General features: G+C 51.4%; 2 protein-coding genes across 5 annotated transcripts; both read left to right on the top strand.

Annotated features, from left to right (window-relative positions):
• Positions 1-5,272: 5,272 nt before the first annotated feature.
• On the top strand, positions 5,273-15,763 carry FIS1 (fission, mitochondrial 1). 2 transcript variants are annotated; one of them, XM_088832910.1, is made up of 5 exons: positions 5,273-5,679; positions 13,119-13,251; positions 14,522-14,598; positions 15,014-15,119; positions 15,445-15,763. In XM_088832910.1, exons 1-5 carry the CDS (start codon positions 5,626-5,628, stop codon positions 15,540-15,542), a joined length of 468 nt encoding a protein of 155 aa, XP_088689036.1. In that variant the 5' UTR covers positions 5,273-5,625; the 3' UTR covers positions 15,543-15,763. The 2 variants fall into 2 exon arrangements, with proteins under 2 accessions (XP_088689036.1, XP_055266095.1); XM_055410120.2 differs by lacking the exon at positions 5,273-5,679 and adding an exon at positions 12,083-12,242.
• A 1,167-nt stretch (positions 15,764-16,930) lies between these two features.
• Positions 16,931-22,544, top strand: CLDN15 (claudin 15). Of its 3 annotated transcripts, none has more exons than XM_055410124.2 (6): positions 16,931-17,487; positions 17,605-18,064; positions 20,815-20,910; positions 21,885-21,966; positions 22,044-22,160; positions 22,242-22,544. In XM_055410124.2, exons 2-6 carry the CDS (start codon positions 17,848-17,850, stop codon positions 22,366-22,368), a joined length of 639 nt encoding a protein of 212 aa, XP_055266099.1. In that variant the 5' UTR covers positions 16,931-17,487; positions 17,605-17,847; the 3' UTR covers positions 22,369-22,544. The 3 variants fall into 3 exon arrangements, with proteins under 3 accessions (XP_055266099.1, XP_055266097.1, XP_055266098.1); XM_055410122.2 differs by having other exon boundaries at positions 16,942-17,487; positions 20,746-20,910; XM_055410123.2 differs by lacking the exon at positions 16,931-17,487 and having other exon boundaries at positions 17,539-18,064; positions 20,746-20,910.
• Positions 22,545-24,431: the final 1,887 nt, after the last annotated feature.

Genomic DNA, 24,431 nt, shown 5'->3' with positions numbered 1-24,431 from the left:
AGGTCAGGAAGCAACAGTTAGAACTGGACATGGAACAACAGACTGGTTCCAAATAGGAAAAGGTGTACATCAAGGTTGTATATTGTCACCTTGCTTATTTAACTTATATGCAGAGTACATCATGAGGAACTCTGGGCTGGAAGAAGCACAAGCTGGAATCAAGATTGCTGGGAGAAATATCAATAACCTCAGATATGCAAATGACACTACCCTTATGGCAGAAAGTGAAGAGGAACTCAAAAGCCTCTTGATGAAAGTGAAAGAGGAGAGTGAAAAGGTTGGCTTGAAGCTCAACATTCAGAAAACAAAGATCATGGCATCTGGTCCCATCACTTCATGGGAAATAGATGGAAAAACAGTGGAAACAGTGTCAGACTTTATTTTTTTGGGCTCCAAAATCACTGCAGATGCTGATTGCAGCCATGAAATTAAAAGAAGCTTGCTCCTTGGAAGGAAAGTTATGACCAACCTTGATAGTATATTAAAAAGCAGAGACATTACTTTGCCAACCAAGGTCCGTCTAGTCAAGGCTATGGTTTTTCCAGTGGTCATGTATGGATGTGAGAGTTGGACTGTGAAGAAAGCTGATCGCTGAAGAATCGATGCTTTTGAACTGTGGTGTTGGAGAAGACTCTTGAGAGTCCCTTATACTGCAAGGAGATCCAACCAGTCCATTCTAAAGGAGATCAATCCTGGATGTTCATTGGAGGGACTAATGCTAAAGCTGAAACTGCAATACTTTGGCCACCTCATGCGACAAGTTGACTCACTGGAAAAGACTCTGATGCTGGGAAAGGTTGGGGGCGGGAGGAGAAGGGGACGACGGAGAATGAGATGGCTGGATGGCATCACCAACTCTGTGGACATGAGTTTGAGTGTACTCCGGGAGTTAGTGATGGACAGGGAGGCCTGGCGTGCTGTGATTCATGGGGTCGCGGAGAGTCGGACACGACTGAGCGACTGAACTGACTGACTGACTTGTAAAGAATATTTCTGTAGGATTGGAAAAAAGAAATGAGTTTTCTCACGCAAAGACTTTTGCATGTTGTATTATTTGGCTAGGGCTGCCCTAATAAATGGCAACCCACTCCAGTAGTCTTGCCTGGAGAACCCCAGGGACAGAGGAGCCTGATGGGCTGCCATCTATGGGGTCGCACAGAGTCGGACACGACTGAAGTGACTTAGCAGCAGCAGCAGCCCTAACAAAGCATCACAAACTAAGGGAGTGCAGTGAGGTGGGAGGAGGGGGGAGCCTTAACAATAGTTTATTCTCTCCTAGTTCCAGAGGCTAGAAGTCCAAGATCAAGGGGTCACAGGTATCTGAGGCTTCTTGTCTTGACCTTCCCCCTGTGTGTCTGTGTCCTAATTTCCTTGTCTTCTGAGGACACCAGTCATACTGGCTAATGGCCTCATTTTAAATTAATTACCTCTTTAAAGATCTTGTCTCCAAATACATTTATTGTTTGAGCCTGGAGGTTAGGCTTTCAACACATGAATTTGGGGGCTCACCCTTTAAAGCTCAGGCAATTCAACATTGAACAAATAAAACCTTCCAAGCACATACAAATTTATCCAAACTTCCAGTTTCTTTGGGCTCTTCCACTGCTTTCATCTGGTCTCAGCCATTAAGTCAGTAAAAGTCTTAACATTTTAAAAAATACCTTAACAATTTTGACATTTAGGAAGGTTTGGTGTCTTAGCTGGCTCTCAGATGTGCGCAGCTTGATATGATCTTATTTTTTTTTCAGAGGAAGCAGCCTCTGTTCAGCTCTTAGTCACAGCTGACCTTCTACAAAATCCCTCCTAGCATCTGAACACTTCCAAGTGGTGGGAGGGGATGTTTTTGAGACTGGAACATTTTGAGTAATCTAGCTCACGCAGACATTCTTCTTCATGAATGATCGAGCTACCTAACTTTCTACCAGAAACTGATGATTGTGCATCAGAATTACTTTTTTAGAAAAGTTGATCTGCCACATATCAAAAGAGATAGTAGTGCATAGAAAAACTGCTGTAGATCAAGAACCGGAAGACCGAGGAACTGAGAATGCTACTTCACTTCTTTAGTCCTGTTTTTTCACTTAAAAAATGTGAGTGGCTAAATTAAAGGTCTTCAGTCCTTTCTAAAGGTTTGATGTAAAACAAACATGCAGCTTTCATCACACTAGCATCCTGCTGCTGCTGCTGCTGCTGCTAATTCACCCTAAAAATACAGATTAAATTCTGACCTTCAGCAGAGTTACTGAGCTACTGCTCATCTCAAATATTCCCTTTTTTTTTTTGGCTGTGCTGGGTCTTTATTGTGGCTTGCAGGCTTCTTTAGCTGCAGTACATGGGCTCAGTTTCCTGGGAGCATGTGGGATCTTAGTTTCCCGACAAGGAATCAAACCAGCATTGCCTGCATTGGAAGGCGGATTCCCAGCCACTGGACCACACGCGAAGTCCATCAAATATCCCTTAGCAATGCATAGATGTAGCCCACGAGAGGAACCAGGTTTATGGAGCACATCCATGACCCTGCTGCAGCAATCCACAGTTAGTAGCCAGCCACAATTTAATCAGAAGGTCTTGCCATCTTAACCAAAATAGATTCTGCTGACTTGCCCCTCATGCTCCCTCCATGTCTTATGGGGCCCAGTCCCCATGTCTTGCTTTCCTATATTTATTATTTTTAGGATCCGATGAAAACTATGAACCCAATCTCCTCCCCCAACCATATATACACATGTGTGTACACATTTTTTTATCTGCATACAATTTTGTGGAATTCAGGAACTCTTTCAAGCCCAAGTGTAGATACTGTCACCTACCTCCAGCATCAAGGATGCTGGATGTCTGCTGGACTATCAGGGAGCAAGGAGGATGTTGTGTTCAGTGACCAACTTCATTCTACTCTTAGAAAAACAGAGCTCATTTCAAAACAGAGAATAACAAACTATCTTAACTATTACAAGTACAGCTACTTCTTAGTCAAGCAATTTATGAAATTTTAAAAAATATTTTGGTTTTTAAACTATTGTACTTGGGCTTTCTTTATTTTTTGGCCACACAGCTTACAGGATCTTAGTTTCCCAACCAGGGACCAAAGCTGGGTCGTAGTGAAAGCGCCAAATTCTAACCACTGGACTGACAGGGAAGTACCCCTCCTCCATACATTTTAGTATGTTATATTTCTGTTTTCATTTGTCTCTAGGTATGTTTTGATATCTCCTTTGACTTCTTTGATGACACTGGGTGACCAGTAGCATGTTGTTTAATTCCCACGTTTTTCTGATTTTCCCATATTTTTCTTGTGATTGATTTCTAGTTTCATAGGAACAATGCTACCTTACCTCCCCCACTAACATTAACAAAATGGAATTTACATGCACATGCACATAATGGCTAAATTAAGAGTTGTGGTCATTAGAGCAATAAATCTTCACTGGAACAAAAACTCAAAAGGCCTCCTCTCTACAAGGCAGAATCCTTACCACCTAAAATCACATTTTTGTAATTCTCTAGCATGACAGTCTCAGAGAAGGCAATGGTACCCCACTCCAGTACTCTTGCCTGAAAAATCCCATGGATGGAGGAACCTGGTAGGCTGCAGTCCATGGGGTCGCTGAGTTGGACACAACTGAGCAACTTCACTTTCACTTTTCACTTTCATGCCTTGGAGAAGGAAACTGCAACCCACTCCAGTGTAGCAGCAGCATGACAGTCTAGAAAGAGGCCCTCCGACCCTGGTCCAAGAAACTCTATTCATCTTTGGTAATGTATATAGCTTCATCCTGGAAGGTCAATGAGTTCTGAAAGAATCTGTAGAGTCAGTACTCTGGCAGCTCATGGTTGGATGAGAGCAGTGTATGAGGCAGGGGTGAAAGATATTCTAGTTCTTCTGGAAGCCTGAATTCATTGCTGAATAAAAACTGATCCAGAAATTTCTCTCGCCTGTTTCTGATTTTGCCTTATTCCCCTTTCTACATCCTATGACCAAAGTGGTAAATGGTGATGTCATTCCCAGAATAGACAAACAGGAAAATCACACCTAGATAGTTTAAGGCATATCTGTTGTTTGAAAAACACACACACACAAAACAAACAAAAGCAAAAAATTTCTTTTTGTCTATTATTGCTCTCCAAACTTCACTCATCTGAAAGAGGCACTCTGAATAAGTGAATTAATTCATTGTCCAAACTAAAGGCTTTATGGATAATCACCACGGTTGAGAGGTAACACTGTTGTGTTAAGTACCATTGCAGCTGTCTTTTCCGCTTTAGTGACCTGCAAGAATAAAATCATTTCTGCGTATGCTTACGAGATCTGCCCCCATCCCTCATTCCTTTTAAAGTCTTTTTCTGTCCCCTCACACTAATGAAACTAAGCCCTGATAACCGTTATAAAATGTTTATTATGTGCGCCAAGTGCATTACAATCATTCTCACGTTTCCTCCTAAGAGATTCACTAGGAAGGCATCAGTATTTTCACCGAGTTTTCGGCTGAAGAAACTTAACGAGATAAAGCAAACTGACACAGTCACAGTCTGTAGAGAAATGAGGCTTAATTTTTTTGTTGTTGTTCAGTGGTTCTCAAAGTCCAGTGAGCACTGAGCACCAGGATCACCCACAGGGCTTGTAAAAACAACCGACTGCCGGGCCCCAACCCCAGATTGCTTCGCAGGTGTGGAGCCGGGCTCAATAATGTGCATTTCTAAACAATTCTCAGGTGATGTCCAAGCTGCTAGTCCGGGGACCACCTTTAAGAACCACTGTTTCAACACCTTTGCTCCTCAAAGTGAGAAGACACAGCATCGGCGTCCTCTCGGAGCTAATGAGGAACTCAGCATCTCGGGCCTCACCCTAGACCTACTGAACCAACTTTGCACTTATAAGATTTTAGGTGATTCCTGAGCACGCTGTGCGCCCTCATCACAAAGATGCGAGACAGACTCTAAAGGAGGTAACAGATAAATTTTCATTTACAGAGAGCATCTCTGGCTTAAGGATTAGCAAGTAGAACCCCGCTCACCCCGGACCACAAGGGCGAGAACAGAGATTCGGGGATCCCAGAGATTCGGGGATCCCAGGCCTCGACACCGCCCCTTCCGCCTGTCAGTCGCACCGCGCTCCGCCCCTCCCGCGAAGATGCTCACGTTAATTGGCCGGCGGGGCCTCCGCGCCCCGCCCAGGGCTCGGCTCGGCTCCGCCCCCTTCCAGAGGGCGGAGACTGTACAGACGCAAGCTGCGCGCTCTTCCCGCTCGAGCCTTCCGGGGTCCTCCGGGTCACCAAGCCCTCCTCCTAGAGCAGACCCTGGGGGTCACCCTTACCTCCGGGGCCGACTGAGCCGCTATCCGGAAGTGCAGATGTCTCCGAGGTTCTTAGCGTCTTTTTATTAGCATGCCTACCGTTACTCTCTCATTCACCCCACGAACAATTCTTGGGTGTCTGCCCTTTGGCAGAGAGAGAAACAAGACACGGTCCCTGTCCACATAAAGGACTGTGGGACTGGGTGATAAAAGCTGCCCCGGAGGGTAACGGCCCTGAGTCTGGCAGTTAGTTGCCGGCCACGCAGGGACTCAGGTGTTTGGTGGATGGAGAGCTCTGGTTGGAGAGCATTCCGAGTGGAAGAAAGGTGGCCGTCATGAAAACTCTCCGTGCGCAGGGCGCGTGGGTGCCTGGAGACGAAGCTGGAGAGGTAAGCAGAGGCGATCCTGAAGGGCTTTGTATGCATCATAAGAAATTTCAACCGTGTCTTGATAGTCTAGACGGTATTTTAATCAGGAGATGTGGGGTCTGATCAGCACTTTAAAATGCAGCTGGCAGCCAAGCTGGGTTGAAAGAGGAAAACACGTGAAGGCTGTTAAAGAGTATAACGACAGAATGGAGGCAGCGGTGGCCTGATATTATGTATTTATTCGTTAGCTGTCTTTTCTCTTCTGCTAAGATTGACTTCCATGGGAGAAGGATTTATGTCTGTTTAGTTCATTTCTCTTACCCAGCACTCAGAAGGGTGCCTGGAACACAGCAGACCCTTAAGAAATGTTTTGTTGGATGGATGAATGAATCAACTGGGGGTTGACAGGACTTCTGTCTAATTAAACAGTAGATGAAAGTGGGAAGTAGAGGAGACTGATCCCTGAAGATTAGAACTCAAATAGTGGAACCCTTGGGACTTCCCTGGTGGTCCAGTGACTAAGACTCCACGCTCCCACCCAGGGACCCCAGGTTCAATCCCTGGTCAGGGAACTAGATTCTGCATACCATAACTAATAAATAATACATTGCTGTTGTTAAGTCGTGTCCGACTCTTTGCGACCCCGTGGACTGCAGCACTCCAGACTTCCCTGTCTTTCTCTATCTCCCGGAGTTTGCTCAAACTCATGTCCATTGAGTCGGTGATGCCATCCAACCATCTCATCCTCTGTCACCCCTTCCCCTCCTGCCCTCAGTCCTTCCCAGCATCAGGCTCTTTTCCAGTGAGTTGGCTCTTCGCATCAGGTGGCCAAAGTATTGGAGCTTCAGCATCAGTCTTTCCAATGAATATTCAGGGATGATTTCCTTTAGGATTGACTGGTTTGATCTCCTATTAACTTTTTAAAAATAACAGTGGAATCCTGTTTGGTGGGTGTTTGCTGAGAACTTCTCCTGGGCTGACCTGACAAGATGCTGGAGGGCTTGTTGTCTGAAGCAGGCTCCAATTTCTGGTGTTGTCAAAGGAGGGCCTCTGCCACCAAGTACCAGTTCTAGGTTTTGGTTCCACCAGCAAAAAATGTCAGTTTCCTTTCTGCCCACTCACAGGACTGAATTTGAGAAGGTCATGCTTTTTTGTTTTGTTTTGAATATTATCAGCCTAGAATCCAGATGACTGACTTTAAGGCTGTTTATTATTATATTGATATAACATAATATTGATGTAACATCATTTAATAAAACCATTCCTTGGTGATTTAGTTGTTTGTTTATCTTCAGAGATATGCAGGAATGAATATCTTCATGCCTTTTCTTTCCTTTCTCTTTTTTGGCTTTTGTTGAATACTTTTTTTTCCCACAGAAATAGATTACTAGTCAAATAATATAGCTCTTACTATATATTGACTGGTTTCTTTTCCAAAAAGTTAATCATAGCAACTGCAATAACCATTTATACAACAATTGTTAGTACAAATTGAGTATCTACTGGTAGAGGCTCTGAGCTCTATGGGCATAAGATGAGCAAAACATACAGACCCTGTCCTCCTGTAGCTTCCAGTCTAGTACAGGAGGGTGGCATTCATCAGCAAATCACACAAGTGTATAATTAGAAAGTAACACACAGTGTGAACTAAAAATACAGGCCATTTGCCAAAAGACAGAAGTCAGTTTTACAACAATCTCAGCGGCACTGGTGGTGGTTTGGGGGGTTTTAATTTTACTGTATTTTACTAAAAAAGGGGGGGTATTGGGATTGCTTTGCCCGTTTTCATTTTTAATTAATCTGAATTGTTCCTTCCTCATTCATCTGCTGCTTAAGGGAAGTCCTCTACTGTGCAAAACAAAAACAAAAAAATGACAAATGTACACTTAAATTTTTTAAAGATAAAATCTGGCAGCGCATACTTACAAAGTCGTCGTATCCTTTCTGTCTGTTTATTCTTTAACTGACTCCTCGTCTCTTACGCTGAAGCAGGACTCAGGTTTAAATCCCAGCTCCTCCACTTCTAGCTCTGTGACCTTGGGGAAATGAATTAAGCTTTTTGAGTCTCAGTTTCCTCATGGATCAAACAGAACTCTTACCTTCCTGGTTTGATTTTGGACCACAGGTCACATGTGAGCCTCCTTTATGTGGGGAAAAAAAGAGACAATAGCAGAATAGTCTTTGGCTCCTGGAAGATGTTATTACCATACCCAGACCAATACTCGTGTGGTTCACAAAAACACAGGGCTAACTAAGAAAAGAATGAGTGGGTTACAGTCTTACATTCTGAAAATGCAGGATGGGTAGTGCTCAGCCCCTCAACAGGAGCCCTGCTAATCTGGATGCCAGGGAAGGCCTTCCCTAAGGAGGAGTCTTAGAGCTTAGAACTGAGGGTCAGTAGGAATTCACCAGGTCAGCCAGGGCACAAACCTATGTGTCATCCTACCCTCCTCTCTCACATCCAGTCCATCAGCAGTTCTTGCTGACCGTACCTTCTGACCACATGTCCTGAGCTCCTTCACCTCCACTGCTGCCGCTGTAGACCAGGTCACCACTGTCTCTTGCCTGGGCCACCCCAGTAGCCACCGGAGGGATTGCTCTATGCTGGATCATTTCACTCTGCTGCCCAAAACCCTCCAATGCCTTCCCATCACTTGTCACATTAAGTCCAGATTCCTTACCATAGTCTACAAGGCCCCCCACGATCTGCCCCTGGCTACCTCTCTGCCCTCATTTTCTGAACAACTCTTACGTGTTCCTTCCTTAAGGTTTTGGCTCTTGCCATTTCGTCTCCCTGGAATGTTCTCCCCATTCACCTGCATGGCTACTTCAGTTCTCTGTCCAGGTGTCACTTCTCCACAGTGGGCTTCTTTGAGCTCTCCTCCACCAGCATCCTCTTCTCTCACAGTCCCTTTCCCCTGCTTTTCTTATTTTCACAGCACTTTATAAACTCCTGCCATTATTGTGTTTTTAGTTATTTACTTGTTTGATCATTTTTTCTGTTTTCCCCACTAAAATGCAAGTTCTCTGAGAACAGGAACTTTATTCAGCGCTGATCCCAAATACTTAAACAGTGCCTGGCACATAACAGGTGCTCAATAAGTATTTGTTGAGTGAACTAAATCATAAATGAATGAATGAGTCACATAAGCAAACCAGGGGGCATTTCATGGAGGGGGGGATGTTCTAGAGAGCAGGGACTGCATGTACAGAGGGCCTGTGGCCACGAGGGGCTGCAGAACTGAAAGGAGGCCTGTGGGGTTGGTGTGCAGACAGGCAGAGGCAGTGAAGGAGAGATGATGCAGAGCAGGAGCCAGACCAGATTACAGAGAACCTTCTGGGCTTTGCTGCAAGGTTTAGGCCTTAGTTCTAACAGCAGTGAGAAGCTATTAAAGGGTTTCAGATAAACTGAGAACTGTAGTTTTATAAGGTCCCTCTGCCTACTCCAAAGTGACAATAGTTTGCATTTGTATGCTATTGAAAAAGATCAGTCGCTCAGTCGTGTCCCACTCTTTGTGACCCCATGGACTGCAGCACGCCAGGCTTCCCTGTCCATCACCAACTCCCAGAGCTTACTCAAACTCCTGTCCATCAAATTGGTGATAGTATCCAACCATCTCATCCTCTTTTGTCCCCTTCTCCGCCTGCCCTCAATCTTTCCCAGCATCAGGGTCTTTTCCAATGTGTCAGTTCTTTGCATCAGGTAGCCAAAGTACTGGAGCTTCAGCCTCAGCATCAGTCATTCCAATGAATATTCAGGACTGTTTTCCTTTAGGATTGACTGGTTGGATCTCCTTGCAGTCCAAGAAAATCTCAAGAGTTTTCTCCAACACCATAGTTCAAAAGCGTTAATTCTTCAATGCTCAGCTTTCTTTAAAGTCTAACTCTCACATCCATACATGACTACTGGAAAAACCATAGCTTTGACTAGATGGACCTTTGTTGGTAAAGTAATATCTCTGCTTTTTAATATGCTGTCTAGGTTGGTTATAGCTTTTCTTTCAAGGAGCAAACATCTTTTAATTTCATGGCTGCAGTCACCATCTGCAGTGATTTTGGAGCCCCCCCCCAAAATAAAGTCTCTCACTGTTTCCCCATCTATTTGCCATGAAGTGATGGGACTGGATCTTCATTTTCTGAATGTTGAGTTTTAAGCCAACTTTTTCATTCTCCTCTTTCACTTTCATCAGGAGGCTCTTTAGTTCTTCACTTTCTGCCATAAGGGTGGTGTCATCTGCATATCTGAGGTTACTGACATTTCTTCCAGCAGTCTTCATTCCAGCTTGTGCTTCATCCAGCCTGGCATTTTGCATGATGTACTCTGCGTATAAGTTAAATAAGCAGAGTGACATTATACAGCCTTGATGTACTCCTTTCCTGATTTGGAACCAGTCTGTTGTTCCATGTCCAGTTCTAACTTGCTTCTTGACCTACAGGAGGCAGGTCAGGTGACCTGGTATTCCCGTCTCTTTTAAGAATTTTCCACAGTTTGTTGTGATCCACACAGTCAAAGGCTTTGGCGTAGTCAATAAAGCAGAAGTAGATGTTTTTGAAAAAGACGGAGAAATGTAATTTGGAAGTAAAATGAACAGGCACTACTTCTTATCCCTATAATCCAGGTGGATGGCTGTGCTTACTAGACCCCAGAAACAAACTTAAGATCTCTTCATTGGCACAGAGTTGAGCCATGTAACACATTCTTTTTTCCCCCACAAATTACATTTAACAAACCCTGATGGAGCTTTTGCCACGCACCAGGCCTGTGCCAAGAGCTGCAACAGATACAAACATGGATAAGGGGTAGCAGGCCACCCAAGGAAAGTAACATCCTGATAGAAATAGTGGACTTTTGCCTTTCTTAAATACCCTGCCTTCAAAGGGAGGTAAGTTCTACTTGCCCTTGCTGTTCAGCCCTATTTTCACTCATCTGCTTCATATGATGTACACCTTTTTACCCTCTCTGCTCACCCCAATGCCCAGACAAACTTAGGTACTAAGTACATCTTTGAAGGAACGTAAATTTTTCTCCTTGACTATTATGGAGCCAGTTCCCTAAATTGAGAACTGTTCCCTAAACTTTTCTCTTAAAGTTTACTGAGCTCATATCAACTGTCCAAGCCAAATAGAAAAGAATAACTTCCTACCTTAACTCACAAGGCAATTATGAGGGAAAAAAAAAAAGATTCAAGGGGCTTTGCAAATGTGAAAGGTGTTTGTTTGATGCTAACCCCCAGCATGTGCACTGTGGTCATTACTATTATTTCCTGACAATTCAACAAATATTTCTTGAACATTTCATTTACCTTGTGCTCAGAGCTAGAGATGGACAGATAAACAAGATAGTTTCTGCCCTCAGGGAGCTTACATTCACACGTGTGCTGGAGCACTGTGGGTCCAGGTAAAGAGAATTTCAAAGTCACTACCTACCCTTCACTGCACAGAACACAGGTGCCAGAGCAGCATGCAGCATTTCCCCTTTCCATGTTTTGTTGTTTCTCACTTCCAAGCTCCTTAATGCCCATGACCCCACATGAATGGCCTTTCCCCCTTGAGTACACCCAGAGGATGCTTTATGAAATAATATTTAAAATATTGGACCTTTGTGCAAGCAGAGGCAACAGCTTTTCTTTAAATTCCCATTAATAGCATCCCCCATTAGTATGTATTCCAGTCTCTGGCTTAGGGTTGACAGATCTAGTTTTCTTTGCTCTTGCATTTTAAGTCCGCCCGGGCCCTGGAAACCCTGGTACTAGTTATGATTTTCTTGCAGGCACTAAAAAGTTACATAGCCCCTAGGGTCCTAGATATCTGGGAGCCGGGGGGTCGGGGGGAGACAGGGTTAGACTAGATCCTAAAATTAGGGGATATGGCAAGCCACTCCAGTACTCTTGCCTAGAAAATCCCATGGATGGAGGAGCCTGGTAGGCTGCAGTCTGTTGGGTCGCTAAGTGTCGGACATGACTGAGCGACTTCACTTTCACTTTTCACTTCCACACATTGGAGAAGGAAATGGCAACCCACTCCAGTGTTCTTGCCTGGAGAATCCCAGGGATGGGGGAGCCTGGTGGGCTTCCGTCTATGGGGTCACACAGAATCAGGCACGACGGAAGTGACTTAGCAGTAGCAGCAATAGCAGCATGCCCAGATCCCCACCTTCTCTTTCCGCTGTTTTCAGTCTGGGGGTTAACCATCAAGACACAGTCTCGTACTTTACTGAGGCAGCCTCTGTAGACGGAGGCACTTGCAGGGTACCCAGGAAGACCACCTTTAGGACTGGCCAAGCGCCGTGCGCGGCCTGCGGGCTCAGGTGAGGGAGAGGGACCTGTTGGAGCATGCGCATCAGTGAGCCTAGCTGCGCGCCGCGGCGGCGGTAGACGGAGGCGGGTTCGGCGGCGGCTACGGGAAGCGACTGGCTCTGCGTAGGGGAGGGCGATCCCGCTTCCGCCGCACACCGGAAGTGGCTCTCCGCCCCTGTCAGTGGGCCATGGAGAAAGTGGTACTGTAGCGTCTGAGTTGTGAGAACTGCGGGGCCGGCGGCCATGGAGGCCGTGCTGAACGAGTTGGTGTCTGTGGAGGACCTGCTGGTGAGGCCTGGCTCCGAGGGAGGGAAAAGGAAGATTCGGAGCGGGGGGCCCTGAGGAGAGTCGGGTAGGGGCCAGACTCCTCCGAGCATCAGTTTTGCCTGGAGAAGCCGAACTACGGCTCCCGGCAGCCCCAGCAGCGTTCGGCTCTTGCCCAGAGGGTCCACTCTGCCCCAGAGGCTAATGGGAGTTGTAGTTTCCTGTGCCACCACGCCTCAGACGCGGGGCCTGGAGTCTGACGGGTGCTAGGTTCTCTCAGAAGCTCGAGGTCAGGATGAGGGCACTAGATTTTAAGTGCTCCTTCAGTGGCGGGGGAACACAGCGACCGCCGTAAAGTTTCACATATTACTCAATCCGGCACAGCGCTAAGTCCCTTGTAGGGGATGTCTCAATCTTTGTAGCTCTAACAAGAAGTAGGCACCGTCTTTATTACCGTTTTTTCCTTCAGTAAGATAGGGTCCAGACTAGGCAGGGAGGGGCTGAGAGAAGCGGCCGCCGACGAGGGGCCGCGTGGGCTGGACTGTTGTTGAGCTGTTCTGACAGCCTGTTTACTGTTCGAGCCAGCCTCTCGGGGTCAGCTGCTCCGGGAGCCGTGCCTGGAGCCGCCACCAGGTGGCATCTCCACTCGGCACCACTAGGGGGAGGGAAGCAGGGCGGGGAGGTCCAAGGAGACGACGAGACGACCCGGCCCTCGGAAGCAGGATGCCTGGGTCCCAGAGATGAAGATTGCAGAACCTAGGTTACCCCATGGTCGGGCACCCCAAGACCCGAACGGGGGATGTGGCAAAGGAGAAGATGGATAACGGGGACACCCAGGTCCTGCTAGAGTTCAGCTTGCCCCCTTCACTTCTAAATGACTCCTCTCCTCTCCTGTGGCAGAAATTTGAAAGGAAATTTCAGTCTGAGAAGGCATCAGGCTCGGTGTCCAAGAGCACGCAGTTTGAATATGCCTGGTGCCTGGTGCGAAGCAAGTACAACGACGACATCCGTAAAGGCCTTGCTCTGCTGGAGGGTGAGGTGCTAGGCTGACTCCCCAACTCGCCCCTTCCCAACTTCCCATCGTCGTCCTCTGCCACCACTGGCCTGGTTTGCTCCCGCCATCTCCAGCGTGGGGACCCTTTTTCAATATGGCATCTCACAGTACAGTCACCTCAGTTATCTTCCAGTAAACTCACTGCAGGAAAGGGCTATACTTAGTCTGACTTCTCCCAGTGTGCTTTTGGCTACTTGCTACCTTGTTGGTGTTTTGCTAGACAGTCATAGCATGTCAGTCCCCGCGGGACTTTGGTGATCTGGTCGTCTAGACAGAAGGAAAGTGACTCGTCTCAGGTCAGACAGCTGGTTACTTAATGGCTGAATTGGGACCAGAAGCTCCTGTCTTCATGTGTCCCAGTCACGTTGTCTTTGCCCCCACACCTCACCATGTTGTTTATTTAGCAGCTATTGTTGAAAACCTTTGGGGGGAGTCACGTGGAAGTCCAGAAGACCGTCCTCAAAACCTGTGAGCAGATGGTATTTTTTTGATCAGAATCCTGTTTCCCGTTAACTTTGGATAGGTCACCATTTGTCAGAGGCCACAATACTTGACCTTTAAATTTCTCTGTACCCCTTTTCTCTTGGTCAAGTAATGGTGTATAAACAATCATTATACTAGCCAAGGATACCTATTGTAAATCCATAAAAGTAAGAATCTTCCTGAATGCAAATCATCTCAGCCTCCATTTGTGTATTTCTCAAGTTTCCTGAGAAATAGAACACAGCTGCAGAAGTGGTCTCTAAACATTGCCAGTCTAGTTGAGGAGATAGACACTTGGGAACCTGTATAAACACCTGCCCACTTAGCAACAAATTCTAATGCACAGAGTACAGCTGAACACGTAACCTTATGGGAGGTCACTGAACTTAGAAAGTTAGGTGGGATCTTTCAGGGAGGGGTAGTTGAAGGCGAGTTTGGAGCTGTTTTTTTAAAAGGAGAAGGAGTGGAAACTGGGCAGCAAGCAACTGGAGTAGAGATGCCTTTGGCTTGTCCAGTGCCCTGATTTGCTTTTCCTTCACTTGGATGAACCAGAGTTGACTGGTGTGTTGATATGGGGGCTGCATACACCTCAGTGATGGCTGGGGTTCATGCTGCCCCATGGCTCTGGCTAGGAAGCCCGGAGTGACTGGAGCTGAAGTGGAGGCTCAGGGCAGTGAATTTAGGGAGTAGAGGGGGTGTCTGGGACACAGGCACTAAGAAAGAAGAGAAGGGATTTTCACCCGTTTCCTTCCCCCCGACCCTCCAGAGCTGCTGCCCAAAGGGAGCAAAGAGGAGCAGCGGGATTACGTCTTCTACCTGGCCGTGGGGAACTACCGGCTCAAGGTAAAGCAGAGCACTTCCTTCTCCCCCTCTACCCCGCCTGGGTGGCCAAGCACCCGCTCATCTCTTTCCTCCAGGGTAGAGCCCAGGCCAAAGAGGCCAGCAGGCAGGGGGTGGTGTTGGGTACAGAGGTGCAAGGAAGGCGAGAGACAGAGGATCAGGGTGCCGAGGGTGTGGGGAGCAAAGTGATGTCAGCACTGGGGTGCAGCCCCGAGCCTTGGGCTGTTATCTCCTTCAGCTTATCACCCCCACACAGTTGGGGTGGTTTGTGGACTCTACTCCTCTGGGTGGGGCTGGAGGGAGGGAGGGGGTGGGGTAGAGGGAGGAGCCCCAGGGCCAGCGGAGAGAAGGCCCCTCTGATGGGCAGGCGGAGGGATGGAATTCTGAGGGGTGGGTGTGTTGTTTTCCCTGAGTGCAGGAATATGAAAAGGCCCTAAAGTATGTGCGAGGGCTGCTGCAGACAGAGCCGCAGAACAACCAGGCCAAAGAACTGGAACGGCTCATTGACAAGGCCATGAAGAAAGGTGAAGGCCCTCTCTGCCCCTCTGCCTCCCTCCACTCCCTGACCTCATGTTTCCTTGGCCCCCAGCATCCCCGGGTCCCTCTCCACTCTGTTAACTCCTCTTCTGTCCCCCGTGCCTGGGCCCTCTGGTCTCTCTTCAGATGATGCCCTCCAGGCAGTTCCTCCTCAAACCCTCTTCTTTCCCTGGCCCTCAGGGCCCCTCACACCAGGACTCCAGGGAGAGAGGCACGTCTTCTGCCAAGGAGCAGCAGGCTGTGAGGTGGTAGCCCAGGTCGCCGCAGGGACTGGGTTTGGCCTCGTGACAGTCTCCCTTTTCCTCTCCCCAGATGGACTAGTGGGCATGGCCATCGTTGGAGGCATGGCCCTGGGCGTGGCAGGACTAGCTGGACTCATCGGACTTGCTGTGTCCAAGTCCAAATCCTGAAGGAGACGGCATCCCTGCATCTGTGCAGGGACATGTGGGAGCTCATGGAGGACACTGGAAGAGCAGCCCACCCCCACACCCCCCTGGCCATCCCTTTCTTCTCCTGCACCCCATCCCTGTCCCCTGTGGCTGTCACCCTCCTTTCCCCTGAGACCTGTCACCTATCCCCAAATCATGTGCTTTGAGATGAGTGTAAATAAAATTGGACTTGGGCTTGGCAACCTCTTGTGTTCATGTTGAGAAAGGGGTGGGTTTGGTTGGGCCCAGGAGATCAGAAAATGGAATATATGGCTAAGCTCACGGGGGTCACACGTGGGCCTTTCCTGCTGTACGCCCTCCTACTCCTACCCCAGAGGCTGCTGTGGGGTTCTGCTTTGTCCGCCAAGCGGCCCAGACCCCACACCCTTCCTTCCCCCACCACTAGTCACGTCCTTGAGCGGTGGCAGGCAGCATAGGGACATGGCCCTTACACGGCCTTAGAATCCTGACAGAAAACAGTTTCCAGAGGTGGGAAGGGCAGAGCTGCAGGAACAGGCAGGAATTCATGTCTCCTCTGACCCACTCAGCTGCCTTTCAGTGCATGGAGTTTTCCACACCAGGGAGGCCCCCACTTGGTTTCCTCCAAAACCTCCGCCCTTCCCTCCCTTTGTCCTGCGTCCTCCCCTTCCCCCTCCCTGTCCCTCTCCTTAAGGGAGGGGGGCCTCCGGGGGCGGGGCAGGTGGGAGGAAATGGGCATGTGGCATGGAGTTGGCCGAGGTCATGGCAGAGGTCAGGAGCCCAGGACATCCAGTTGCAGAAGGAAGGTCGGGACCCTGTCTCCACCCAACGCATCTGGCCTCACACCATCGCCCCGTGCCAGGCTCAGCCCGGGCCTGTCCTGCTTCACTTCATACCTCTCATTCCTTATCCCCGCTGGGGAGGCGGGGGCGAAGGCACCTGTGGGCAGCATGGAGGAGCCTGGCACAGGGAGGAGGATGGGGATTACACCTCAGCACAGTGATGTCCCGTGTGACTGCCTGGGTGGAGAATGGGCCCCTTGGAGCTGAGCCCCAGCCACCCTTGCCAGAAGAGAACCGGAGCTGTCCCGGCTGTGGCCTCAGGGTGGGAAATGAGACCGACTCTGCCAGGACAGGTGCTCAGCGTTGGCTTGGGGTGGGGACCCGGAGGTTTCTAATCTGTCATCATTAGTAGAGCCGGTGACAGTTCTGATAACTCTAAGCTGCTTAGATTATCAGAGGATCACGTCCTGGGCTTGTGATTTATCCCACTTAGGGCCCCTTTGGCAGCAAGATCAAGCTTTTTGCCGAGAGTCAAAGATCAACCCAACAAGGGGAGAAATTAAAGTTCAGGAAGTTGGAAATTTGGAGGAGAACAACCCCTGGTGGCCTCAACCTGGGCCTTGGACACCCAGGGCATTCACCAGGTACTGAGCAGTTCATACTTGGAAGGAGCTTTGATCTGTCTGTGGTCACAATTCTTAACATAACCTACGAAGTAAGGAGCAATCGTTCTAGCTCATGGAAGCAGAAACAAGCTCAAGGGGCTCCGACTTCATGCCTGTCTCGCTTTGGTAAAGGATAGGACCTGGTCTGAATCCCGGTTGGTTGGATACCAGAGCCATGGGTTCCCCCAGATTTCCCATTCCCTCATTCAACCTTACTCTTCCTTGGAGACTCAACCCGAGGTCTTTGAGTTTCTTGAACCGTTCTCACCAGCACTCGGAGAGGGTGGCTCAGCTCCCTTGATCCTTCCCCACTGAAAGGTGCAGGGACCTCTCTGTTCGGTCTCCGTCTCCTGCCTCTCAGCCACTTCCTCTTTCCTTGCCCCTCTTACTCCATTCTCTGGCCCCTGATGAAAGCTGAGTCAGAAGCCGATGCTTCCCCTTGGCTCCCAGTGCCTCCCATGGGAGCCCCTCCTTGGCGGCACGTCCGTTAGTCACTCCCCGGTAAGTCCTCTCCCCCCACCCTCGAGGGGCGGGGAGCCCAGGGCAGCCCAGAGGCCAGGGGGGAGGGGGTGGACTTTTGGCCCGTTCCGTTTATTCCCTCCATCTCCTCGTCAACAGCTGCCGTGCACGCTTGGCTCATTCCTCTGACGGACCTGCGGGGAAGCAAAGAGACCGGGCGAGAGGGCAGGAGCCAAACCGGAGACCGACCCGGGCCACAGAAGAGGCCGAGGCTGCAGCCTGCCTCCCTGTCCTTCCCTAGCCTGCCTGAACCACCCTCCTTGGCCAAAGGCCCCTCAGGCTCCCCCGGGGCCCAGCCCCTCCCCCTCTCTGGGGCCCCGGGCTGCCCTCCTGTGTCCCACCATGCCGGTGGCTGTGGAGATCTTCGGCTTCTTCCTCACAGCCGTGGGGCTGCTGATGCTGGGGGTGACCCTGGCGCACAGCAGCTGGCGAGTGTCCACCGTGCACGGGAATGTCATCACCACCAACACCATCTTCGAGAACCTCTGGTACAGCTGTGCCACCGACTCCATGGGAGTCCACAACTGCTGGGAGTTCCCGTCCATGCTGGCCCTCTCCGGTACGGGCTGGGGAGAGCCGAAGTGGACAGAGGGAGGCGGGAGGCTGGAGAGACCCCAGGGAGGGTGGGCGCTGCCTGTGGTTGGACCTTGGGTGCCATACAGCTGAGGGAAGCCAGATGCATTGAGGAGATCTGGTTCCTGCAGCCAGGAGTGCTGGGGGCGTCTCTGTCTGGAACTGCAGCAGAGGCCGCGCCACACATGGCCCCCTGCTCTAGCCTGACCCTCTGTCTTTGTGGCTACAAGTGCAGGCACCGGGGCTAGAGTGCCGGCCCCAGCCCCTGCCGTGGACCTGCTCCGTGCCTCGGGCCTGATGAAATGAGCTTCATTTGACCCATCTGTTAAAACTCGGGTCAGAATAGCACTGGTTCACTGGGTGGTCGTGAGGATTATGCGAGATGAAATGTGCAGAAAATGTTAACACGAGGTTGGCGGCTATGTTCGCTCAATCAAATTCAGCACTTTAGTTTTGGGGTGAGAGTGCTGGGGCTCGTGGGGTGAAGAGGAAATCCCATCTTGGATTCCTGGGGGTTGAGATAGTTAGAAGTCTCAATAACTGTACCAGGCTTCCACGGGGGCATTGGTCTCACTGCCATGGCGAGCTCTAGAAGACTGTTTCAAATGGAGTCCTCTTGCACGTCTCAGTACCCACTGTAGTCAGGGGTGTGTGCACGCATGTGTTTGGGGTTGTTAGTGGGCTGGAGCCTACAGCTCTTTTGGCCCCAAAAAGGTCCTCCCTGGTGGCTGGAGCTCACGCTGTGAGCAGTACCCATCACTCCCCCACCTGCGGAGTCCTTCAGTCGGCCCCTTGCCAGGCCACGAGGGGATGACCAGGAACCCAGTGCGCTGCAGCTCCCGCGCCCTCACTGGGGGCTGCTGGAGCCGTAGTGCCCTTCCAGGCCCCCCAGCTGCAGGGGCCGGGCGGCAGGGGACGGAGCTGAGGCCAGCACGCCAGAAAACTGCCTCCCCAAGTATCAGAGATGCTATGAGCCGCTAGGGAGTCTGGGTGGGTCTCCCCTGCCCCTACTATTCCCAGGGTCTCCTGAGGCAGCTACAGGGGCTTCATGCTCTCATCCCATCCGGGACACCCCCCAAAAAAAAAGAACCACTTCTATGAAAGCTGAATACAATCTGGGTCAGACACCAGAATCGGACACCAGAATGCTGGGTGGGTAGGAGGGACATTGGCTGCAGCCGCTCAGCAGCGTGGTGTGAGGAGGCGCCCCGCTGGGACTGCTGCTAGAAACCGCTCATGAGTGCGCACAGAAGACAATGAAAGACGGAGGCGCAAGGGCCAGCGAGCCGAGGTGGGGGGCAGAGAGCACGCGGCTGCCCAGGGGTCAGGCTGAGGCTCCAGGCACCATCAGTGCTTTGCACACAGCCTGCCAGTGCTGTTTACAGCCCGCCCTCGGCAGCATTGGCAACCGCATCTTCCAGAAGCAGGAAAACTGCACGGTGGCCTGCCCTGAGCCACCCAGGTGGCTGGGGGGCTGGAATTCAGAGCCAGCCGATACTTCGTTCCCAGGCTAGTTCTGGTCCTGGGAGGGGTCCTGTCACTTATTCACGCCGCAGCCACCCAGCTGCTTATGGGCCCTTCAATAATGTCTCCGTAGCTCCAAGAGCTCCCTGGGGATCCGGAGCTGGTCTGCCCAGGTGGGGATGGGTGAGTGGGTGGATGGATGGATGGATAAGTAGGGGGAGAGGCTGGGGGAACGCCAGAGGAAGTGACGGGGAAGGAGAAAATGCTCCCAGAGAACTTTGCCCCTCCTCCCTGCCCCCCAACTCTGGGCCACTTCACATCTTCCTGGCAGGGGCCCAGCCTTTCCCCTTCAACACGGGTGGCACTGCCCCACCCAGGGAAGGGGTGCAAGGTCCTTTGGAGTGCTTGGCAACTGTAGAAGACCTAGGAGGAGGAAGGGGCCCAGAAAGGGAGCAGCCGTTTCCTTCGGCTTTGAGGAAGGAAGGAGCATACGAGCTAGACTTGACTGGCACCAGTCCTAGACCCAGGTATCCCACCTTCCAGATTAGAAACTTCCACTGCTGCCCCCTATCGGTCACTCCAGGAAGAGGCTCGGTTCAGGATGTCAGGCACCCTGCTGGGCACTAAATGGGACCTAGCAGATGTGAGGGAGGGGAGGGGTGCTCAGAGTGTAGTGTCTGTAACACCCAGCAGAGCATGGCAGTTCTCAACTAGTGGCAGTTTTTTGACAATGTCTAGAGATTTGGATTGTCCTGTCTGGGGGGACTGCTATTGACGTCTAGTGGGCAGAGGCTAAGGATGCTACTAAATACCCTACAATGCAGGGACTTCCCTGATGGTCCAATGGTTGAGGTTCCGTGCTTCCACTGCAATCCTGCAAAAAAAGTATCCCCCCCAGGACAAAGCATTATTAGCCAAAGTGTCTAAGTGGCGCTGAGCAGAAGCCTTGTAACAGAGGTAGAGGCGAAGTGCGCCTGGAGGGTCAAGAGGTGCAGACGTGAGCTCCTGGGAAGGAGGGGGTGTGACCCCGCAGGCTGACCCCGCAGATTGGATGGGGCCCGAAGGGGAAGGAGAGGACTTGAGGGCTTGTAGGGACCGAGACCCGAGCAGGTTACATTAGGGGCTGACTCTGTCATAGGCTGGAGAGCAGACGGAGGGGAAAGGGCCGGCTCTGGGACCCATGGCTGCGCCCCGCCTCCCCAGGGTACATCCAGGCCTGCCGGGCGCTCATGATCACCGCCATCCTCCTGGGCTTCCTGGGCCTCTTCCTAGGCATGGTGGGGCTGCGCTGCACAAACGTTGGGGGCCTGGAGCTCTCCACGAAAACCAAGCTGGCGGCCACCGCAGGAGCCCTACACATCCTGGCTGGTAATTGGGGGAAGTCACGGGTGGACCCCGCGCTGCAGTGGGAGGGGGTGGTACTGCAGTGGGGGTGGCGTGGGCAACCCAGACGCCAGGGTTGCCTCACCTTTCCCCTTTGCATTGACACCTGCTCCCTCTCCCTGCTCACCCCACCCTCACCCATACTCACCAAACCCCTTGGCTGCAAATCAGTCCATCAGCAATGTTTCTTGAGCCTGCATTAGGAGCCAGGCATGAGCGAGGTGTGGGAGGGAATCCAAAGGTGAGAGTTTCTGCCCTCCAGAGCTTACAGTCTGGCTGGGAAGATCAGAGCTAGGACATGTGCGCGCGCACACACACACACAGTGCATAATAACAGTACCACAAGACTTGCCATCCCTTTTCAATTTGCAAAACATTTCTGTGCACATCCCCTCACGATAGGGCAGGTCTTGTCCTGTTCTCCAGATATGGACACAGGCTCAGCGAAGCCAGGTGACTTACTGGAAGACACAGGCCCAGGGGGCAGCCAGGCTGGACCTGTAGTCCAGGGGCCTGGCTGGCTTCAGGCCTTCATGCACCGAGCTGTGGAGACCTGGCACCGCACAGAGGGCTCTGGGAGGCCCAGGAAAGGGGTGTCAGCGTAGACAGGGCTGATCAGGGAAGACTGGGCTTTTGAGGATGGGTAGGAGCTGGTGAGCAGATTCCTACTGCAGGAACTGTGGTCCAGGCATTAGAGGTAGGAAGGACAGGACAGGTATGGGATAAACAGAGGGAAGACGGGCTGAGGAGCAGAGTGGAGACTAGACAAGAAAGGTGGGCTGCAGAGTGTCCTGGGTGCTGGATGGAGCAGCCTGCAGTTGATGTAGGAAACGAGGAGCTGGAGAGGGGAAATGAAAGGGATCCGATGAAGCTTGCTCTTGGACTTGAGGCCCATGTCCTTTCTCTGGGCTGCCCCTTCCCCCGCCAGGCCTAGCTGGGTTCTCCGGTTCCTCCCCCAGGTATCTGCGGGATGGTGGCCATCTCCTGGTATGCCTTCAACATCACCAGGGACTTCTTCGACCCCTTGTACGCCGGAACCAAGTGAGTGTGGGGGACATTGGGTGGGTCTCCGTGCGACTCCTGAGCCAGCGCCGCCTGCTCACCGTCCTCGTCCCCAGGTACGAGCTGGGCCCTGCCCTCTACCTGGGCTGGAGTGCCTGCCTGCTCGCCATCCTGGGCGGCATCTGCCTCTTCTCCAACTGCTGCTGCTCTCGGGACCGGGACCCCGCCGCCGGGTAAGGGAGGGCGCGCCACGGGGGCGAAGTGCGGGGCGAGGGCCGCACCCTCCCTCTGACTCGGGTTCTGTCCCCCGCCAGCGTCCAGCTTCCCTACAAGGCCCCCGTGATACCGGCCGCCAGCCTCGCTGCCCGCCTGCCCGCCGCGGCCTCGGACGAAGAGGGCGACAGCAGCTTTGGCAAGTACGGAAAGAACGCTTACGTGTAGGCGGACGGGCCTGTGGACCCATTCCCTTCCCACTGCCCGCAGTAGAGAGGGGTCCCCGGAATACCGGGGCTGCGGGCGGGGGCCCCTGCGCCAGGTTATCAAGTTCAGGGCCAAGCCTCGCTTCAGGCTCCGCCCTGTGCCCCGAAGCCACACCCAGCTCTGGCCTCAGGACCCGCCTTCCCACCGGAGCTCCGCCCTGGCTACGCCTCTTTCCTCTGGCTCTCCGAATCCTCTGCAGCCAAGAACCGGCCTCCTGAGAACTCAACTCTGGCCTCTGAGGCTGGACCCCTCTTAACCTTCTGAGTCTAGGTTCCGGGCCGTTAAGCGGGTGGAGGCGTCCCCGAGTGTTTGCAGTCTGTATAAAGTCATGCATAAATAAACTTGTGAACTGTTCGGGGGTTGAAGGTGTCGTGAGGCAGTTGACCCAGCGAGGGGTGGCTGAGGCGGCACCCAGGGTCACTTCAGTTCCTGGACCCCAGGCTGTCACCTGTCCTGCTGTCCACTGCCTTGGGACTGCCCCATCTGGCAAAGGAGGAAAGGAGTTGCAAGTAGTTTGTGGAGTGTGGCATTCTCACAACTACTGATAAGGCCCAGTAAGAAGCAGATAAGAACCGGAATAACACAGATACCCTCTGGCCAGACTGGTAACAAGTCATTCCTGTTACTCTGGACCTTTCTCACAGCTGTACGAGAAAAGAGATGATTGGTCTAGAGTTTCTTTACCTGGACCTGTGAGTGGATATCAGAAATTGACGAGCCCTTTGAAATGGTGTCACGTCAGCCAGGTCTGGAGCAAGTATTTTTCTGGGGATGGTTCAGTTACTTCCAGAAAAGGCACTGGAGGTCTGTTCAGAGGCCTGTGTATTGGTGGTGTGTGTTTGTGTGTGTGACTGAATGGTATCCAGCTCAGACATGGCTACAGGGCAATGGGCATGCTTGGCACAGGCCCAGCCAGCACCGAGCAGAGCTGGTACACACTTGAGGCAGGAAATTGAGGCTGAGGGAAAGAAGCCTAGCATCCAGTGTTAGGAGCGGAGAGCAGGGTCTACCCTGGCACCCATCCCGTTGTGCTGCATACAGCAACGAGTCCCTTGGTGGTGGCGTGGCACTTGACCTTCCTTTGATCCCATCTGCTCACCCGCACTAACTTTCTCCTGGGATGTAGAGACCTCCCACACCTGCGTTCTAACTGGGCCCTCTCTCCTGAGCTTCAGGAGTTGTGCAGCCCTCAAGTGTTGTCACCAGGCTGGGTGAATTCATCACTTTCCCCCAAAATCACAGTTTCTGCCAGGCCAAACTCGAGTCTCACAGATTGACCACCTCAGTCCTCTCTGGCTGCTCCCTTCACTTCCTCTTCACCACCTCCCCTCAGCTGGCAGCCAAATCCTATCAATTCTCCCTCCACAGAGCTTTCCACTTCCACCTAGTTCTCCCCCTTGTCCCGCCTGGTGTTGGGTCCTGCCCTCATCCCCAGACTCTAATGTTAGAGAATCCCCCTAAGTGAGCTTTGTGACCCAGTTCCCATTTCTCCCTATTCATCATCCGGCCCTGCAGCACCCTGGTGCCTCAGGAAAAGGACAAAACAAAGACAACTGCACCTTGACACAGTGCCTGGCCCTGCCAAAACTTTAATTTGGCTGCATCACGTCTTGGTTGCCACACTCCACACTCCTGGGCTCTTTATTGTAGCAAGTTGGCTTTTCTCCAGTTGTGGCACCTTAATTGCCCTTCAGCATGTGGGATGTTAGTTCCCGGACCAGGGATTGAACCTTCATCCCCAGCACTGGCAGGCAGATTATTAACCTCTGAACCACCAGGGAAGTCCCTAGCTTGCCTTTCTATCCCCATTTCTTACTATTCCTCCATACATCTGTGGTTTCCCAGCAAGCTGGACTGCTCACATAGACACACACATTCGAATCAGGGCTTCCTACTGGGCTCCACCCAGAACACATGCTTTCCATGCTATCCCCTATGTAAAGGGCTCCCTGGCCTATCCCTGCCCCTTCCCCCTCACACTCTGCTTTCATACCATTTGTGGTTGTTCCCAGGCCAAGTGCAAA

This window comes from Moschus berezovskii, chromosome 27, assembly GCF_049115385.1.
Source record: "Moschus berezovskii isolate FMDL1 chromosome 27, NW_MosBer_1.0, whole genome shotgun sequence".
NCBI lineage: Eukaryota > Metazoa > Chordata > Mammalia > Artiodactyla > Moschidae > Moschus > Moschus berezovskii.
This window is presented reverse-complemented; position numbering and strand designations above follow the sequence as displayed.